Genomic DNA, 6,083 nt, shown 5'->3' on the forward strand with positions numbered 1-6,083 from the left:
CATATTCAGGTAAATTTATACACATCACATGCAAAAACTTCAAACTTAAAACCTCTTAGTTCTAATTCTTAAAGCAATTTCTTAATTTAATTTTTTTAATTTTTGCTAAAAAACAATATGAAAGCCATTTCAAATGAAGCCTAAGGCTTCGTTTGAGACTGCTTTCTTATTGCTTCTTAAAACAACTTTTTAATACAAAATTTATAAGAAAGCTGCTTCAAAGCTGAAGGCCTTAAGACTTAGGCTTCGTTTGGGACGACTTTTCTATTGCTTTCTAATACAAATTTTTTTATTTTTGTACTAAAACTCCGTTTTGAAAATCAATGAAAAAGCCGTCTCAAACGAAGCCTTAATGTGGTTATTGTATTTGTATTCTCAAAATAAATTGATAAAAAATTAATTTCTATTAAATTTGTCATAATCTTTTGACTTAACATTTTTTTTTTCTTTGTATTAAATGAAGCCTAGAAATTAATTCTTGCTCACATGCTCATGCAAACGTATAGTTGTAAAGCAATAAAACGCCATTACTGACCTTAGACGCCTCCCTCTATTTTTGTGACAAATCATTTAATGCCTCAACCAACTAAGAACTCCTCTTTAATTCCTCCACACCAATCTTCTTCCCAACCAACAATTTTTTAAATTTATTTTTTCTATAAAAGAGCGATAATCAGAGAAAGAGAAAATACTTAAGAAATTCAATGTTTGCAATACAAACTGTTAATTCAAAGAATGGAAATTGAACTGATAGAAAGCACACTCCATTTGAACTGATTAGAATGAGATAAAGAACTGTTGGCTGATAATGGCGAGCAGAGCGAGCTGCAGAGATGTGGCTATGGCCGTGGAAGCGCCGCCGCCGCTGGCGCTTGGTGCGGCTGCGATTGAAGTGGCCGGCGCCAGCGGACCTGACCCTGTGGAAGAAAGAATCCATTTCACTGTTTTATTCAATGATATCTGATCACATTAAAATAAAATTTAAATGTAATCTGTAAAAATTAAAATTTTTAAATTATTTTATGATCAATCCATTTTCATCTTAAAATAAATTTCAACAAAATGAAAAGCAAGGCTGAAATTCACCAGCAGAACAGAACTAAGTAAACTGCAGAGAATCAGATCAGAGCAACAGAGTTACAGAGCATGTATTTACCAGAAGGTACAGCTGCGCCGCCGCCGCCGCCGCTAGGCGATAGAGCTCCCGGACTCGCAACCGGAATCCCCAACGCTGCCGGGAAATCATCTAAAGTTAGAAACTTTATAACAAAATGTTAAAATCAAACAAGAAATAAATCCTGATCAGTACCACTGCAGAGAGAAACAGGGGGAGTCTCCACATGGCAGACAGTGGGAAGCATGAGAGCCTTAGTATCATCGATCTTGATTCCAAAAGTATTTGAGGTGGAGAGAAGCTGGCAAAGACAGATTGGGTTGCTGTCGACCAGTCCGGCGAGGGAAGGGCAGCAGCCTTTCTCCGGCACCGTCAAGTTGGCGCCTTGCACAACGAAGCTGAGGCATGAAGTAAGGTTTAGAAGGGCAGTGGTGCAGTCAGGTCCAGTAAACGCCGGAGACGGTGGAAGGGGGGAAGTCGGTGGGAGCGCCGGCGGGAGCGGCGGTGCGGATACCGGCGTGCGCTTTGATGCGTGCTTCGGAGGGTGCGCTGGTGCTGTCGCCGGAGAAAGGGCTCGCGTGTCGGAGATGAGAATGAGTAGTAAGAGTGGGAGGATGGTAGCTCGGCTGGTCGGCATCTTCATTTTCTTGTTCTGCTTCGGCTTCTGCATCTTCCTGATTTAACATAGATATATATGGAGTGAGGGTCGTTTTGGGCGAGTTGGGTCGGGTCGGGTCGGGTTATGTCTTGATAAGATTTTTAAGTACCGTACTAACTATTTTTTATAATTTTATTTTTCATACAGTTGTCATGATAATTAAGAATCATTAGCTTCAAGAAAATAATTATTAATTTTTTATTTATGATATATTTATTAAAAAAAATATTTTTAAATAACAATTCAACACTTATTTTAGGAATAATTATTAGGGGTGGATCCAACTTTTTTTAGGATAGGCAAAAATTTTTTTTTTTTGTAGGAAATGGGAAAAGACATTTAGGATTTATAAAATTAAGACAAATTTTTTTTTGAGAGAGGACAAAATACTCAAAATATTTCAAAATATACCCTCTAAAATTTAAAAAAAAAAAAATAAGGGTAGCATTTGCTCCTCGCCAAATCCAATGGGGATCTGCCCATGATAATTACATTCATCTCAAACAAACACTAAGTTAAAAGAAACTATAACAAAAATTATAGTTTTTGAAAACTATTAAAGAGTTTATATGAGCACATAAAATATTGTGATTTATATATTTAACAAAAAAAAAATTATCATTTGCATATATAATCACTCAAAATATAAAAAGGATAACACCGTCATTATAAGCCCTAAGTCCAATCATCATCATAAAAAAAAGGTCCAATCATCATCTTGTTGTTGCTAGTATCACCCTATGATGGTGCTGGCAAACGTTGTAGGCGGAATTCGAAAAAGAAGTAATTGATTCTTTTGGCCTGTGTCATTTGCTGTTAGAGCCTCCTATTCATCTTGTTTTGCTTTGTTGGCTGCTGTGTGTTTTCAATTGTGAGCCTTTTTTTTTTTAGTTCGGTCAATGATGAGATGAACTTCTGCACAACCATTGGATGGTCTAGGCTTGTTGGCAACCATGCTGGCTCTTTCTCTCATTCTGATTAATGGCCTTTGTTTGGGATATGAGATGATGCTTGGTTTGTGCTTGCTACCTCCAATGGATGGTCCTTACTTGACTTCTAGATGGTTGTACTAAGGCCCATGCAAGTTCCTGAGTCCATCTATTATTTGAATTGATTTGCTGATTATAGCTTTGTATTTTTTTGGTTTTTCTCTTTTGGGCTTGGTTGTATTGTCCTTTTTAGTGAATGAATTTTGGAGATGTTCCCTTAAAAAAAAAAATAGTATCACCCTTCAATATTGGATCCATCGAAGTTCTAATGCCACCCAGTAATAATTGTTAAGCCTTTACACTCTATCTTATTTCATTCTCCGTTTATATCTACTTGCTAACAAGTTAAATTCTCAACTATCGATTTATTGTCCGCTTTGACCTAATAACGTCACGATTTTGTCAGATTGGTATAACTACCTAGAGGATTGCTATGACATAAGCGCACTTAACTTTGAAGTTTATTAATAAAATTCCAATCAATACACTAAAACGTGTCTTTACTTTTAAGAGTTTAGTTTATTTTTACTTAAGGAATTTCACATGCTCTTCCCCTCCTTCACTCACGGGATCTTACAATCGAAGGCATCGACGAGCCCAAGCATTGCAATTTGGAGTTTCCATCGCAGATCGACGAGCCCATGCACAAAAGCTCACATCATAGGGAGAAGAATTTGATAGGTCCAATGATGACCCATTCGAGTTCTAACAAGTTCTGATGAATGTCAACTAGATTCTTAATAGAGTGCTAGGTGATATAAATATTAAATTTTGGATGTCAAATATGTAAATCTTAATGCTTTGAGTGCCATATATGTAAATCCCTAAAATTACTATGGTTTGTATATTTCATTTTCAGGAAAACTTAGGTAATAGCCTTCTTCCAATTACGACTATGATTTTTTTTTTTTTTTGACGAGTAAGCACTGTCCTTAGACCCGTGAAAATCCCAGTCGACCTAGCATGCAATCCACACCAATTTACACGGGCCAACGCTTTAAGGCTTTCACTCCTTGCCAAGGGCGACTATGAATTTAGCTCGAGTATTACACAAAAAATCAAATCAATTCTTAGATCGGATCGAGTTCAGGTAGAAATTAATGAGTTGATTAATAAGCTAAGTCCGGCTCAAATCAAACAATTAAGCTAAACAAGATTTAGATCAAGCTAACTCTACATAGAATAAAAATATATATGTAATAAATATGCTTACACTTTTCATATATATTATTAAATTAAGTATTTGCCTTAACATATAAAAAATTAAGCATCATTAGATCAATTTTTGCTCGAATCAAACTTAATGAGCCATATATCGAACGAATTGAGATCAAATCAAACCTATTTTAACTTGATTCGACTCAACTCGAGATCGAATCTAACTCAACCAGAGGCCGTATCAGCTCGAGATCAAATCGTTAACAACCCTATTAACCAAAAGGCTCTTCTCATCATAAAAACATAAAAAAGTTTGCTTATTTGCTACCAACAAGAAATCAAATGGATCCTAAAGGAGCATATGGAGAAAACATATTGGAATGGTAAATCACAGACAGGCTTTAAAACTTTCTCTTTTGTTTCTCTTCTGTTTACATCATCAGCAGCAGAATTTAGAAAGCCAAATGCAAAAGGATTGCTTCAGATATAAGATCAAATCAAAGAATCAAAACTGTATGAAAAGTACTTCTTTGTGATGCCTACAGTTTATGGTTTCTTGTTGTGGAGAGGAAATAATTTATAACTGTGAAAGGAACTTACAAAGCATTAATGGCACCAAGCTGCAGATGGAAGAAGAAAGGGTTAAGGCATTTATTGAGATGTCTTTTTTTAACAGCTTCGCTGTGTTTTTCAATTGAGTAGGTTCACATGTCTTTGACTCCTCAAAATTTTTATATTTATTTGATGAGTATTTTTAGAACTTTGTGGAGCCAAAAGTAGATTTCAAAAAAATTTTATAGGCACGCAGCTCATAGGCACGCAGCTCATTATGGTCTGTTAGTTAGGAGCTTTGGCTATCAACTAAAAAATCTTTGGTTCAAGTCTTACGTATTTGATGTGTGCGTGAATTTATATTAATTGGCTTAAATGTCCCGCCTCAATAAATAAATAAATTATATATACTCATTTGATTGATTAATTATTCTATGCGGATGCTGAACGTCATCCAGAGACCAATCAGAATGCGCCACATTACCCCTTACTTAGTACCGCTAACGTGGCACATTATGGTTGGTCTCCGGACGGCATTCTATGTCCGTCGTCCGCACAAAATAATTTCTCCATTTGATTGGTCCTATATAGAAAATATGATGAACCACCTAAATGAACAAGTCATTTTAGTTTTCACCATAATAAATTTCCAATTGTCTAACTTAAAAAAAAAAAAAGGAGTGATACTATGCTTAACATAATATATGTAGAAGAAATAAGATCAAAGAAAAAATTTACCAAAATAAAAAATTTAAGCTTCATATTAATATAAAATTTTTCTAAAGCTAAATAAGTAAATAGTCACACTTGCAATGAAATGTGCCTTGATTTTTTTTTCTTTACTTTAGTGATTTCTTTTATTATTCAAATATATTATACACATTTCACTTTTACTTGATAGTGCTTTAATTTTTATTCAAATTATTGAAATGTATTTGCTCTATTTAAATTATGATTGCTCATTAATTTTTATGTGGTTTAAATTTTTTTGTATGATTTTTTCAATTTTATTTGAGTCACTTGAATTGTAATTCTCAAATTTATAATATACACTTAAATAAATAATTTTTTTTTTACTTATTTAATGGTTTTTTTTATGTAAATTCTATATTTGCTTGTATGATTTACATATATCACATAATTCTAATTATATAAAAAAAACTTTGTTAATTTAATTTAATTTAATGAGTATAAATTGGATATTTAATACCAACACAAGTCCTACTTTTTCTTATTTTAATTTTTCCAAATAAAATAATTTGGCATTTATTTGACTACCATTTCTAATTTTATTCAAATAAAAATATTAAATTTTTAATTTTTCAAAAAAAAAAAAGATCAAAGCATGTATTACAGAATAGATGAATGCAATTGAACTGAACAAAGACAATTTTTCAAAAAAAAAAAAAAAGATCAAAGCATGTATTACAGAATAGATGAATGCAATTGAACTGAACAAAGACATCACAAACAAATTCACCAAAAATATTGGAAGAGTTAGCAATGCGAAACATGAAACTAGAAAAAGCTAAAGTCCGCAGCTCACCTTGATTTATTAGTAGGGAGCTTTGACTACCAATCATATGTGATGTGTGTGCGAGTTTGCCGTAAT

General features: G+C 33.6%; 1 protein-coding gene across 1 annotated transcript; it reads right to left on the reverse strand.

Moving 5' to 3' along the window:
- Positions 1–670: 670 nt before the first annotated feature.
- On the reverse strand, positions 671–1,785 carry LOC110093136 (non-specific lipid transfer protein GPI-anchored 2). The gene is made up of 3 exons (XM_020817927.2): positions 1,310–1,785; positions 1,157–1,231; positions 671–917 (listed from the first exon to the last, which is right to left on the reverse strand). Exons 1-3 carry the CDS (start codon positions 1,782–1,784, stop codon positions 778–780), a joined length of 690 nt encoding a protein of 229 aa, XP_020673586.1. The 5' UTR covers position 1,785; the 3' UTR covers positions 671–777.
- Between the last annotated feature and the right edge of the window lie 4,298 nt (positions 1,786–6,083).

This window comes from Dendrobium catenatum, unplaced genomic scaffold (genome assembly GCF_001605985.2).
Source record: "Dendrobium catenatum unplaced genomic scaffold, ASM160598v2 fragScaff_scaffold_1617, whole genome shotgun sequence".
NCBI lineage: Eukaryota > Viridiplantae > Streptophyta > Magnoliopsida > Asparagales > Orchidaceae > Dendrobium > Dendrobium catenatum.

What these genes read in the sequence shown, in the direction of transcription:
- LOC110093136 (XM_020817927.2), bottom strand. Translation starts at nt 1,784, where the DNA reads ATGCAGAAGCCGAAGCAGAACAAGAAAATGAAGATGCCGACCAGCCGA. An exon ending in CCCTGTTTCTCTCTGCAGTG is followed by an intron (nt 1,232 to 1,309) that starts GTACTGATCAGG and finishes ATTTCCCGGCAG; the next exon opens with CGTTGGGGATTCCGGTTGCG. An exon ending in CGGCGCAGCTGTACCTTCTG is followed by an intron (nt 918 to 1,156) that starts GTAAATACATGC and finishes TTTCTTCCACAG; the next exon opens with GGTCAGGTCCGCTGGCGCCG.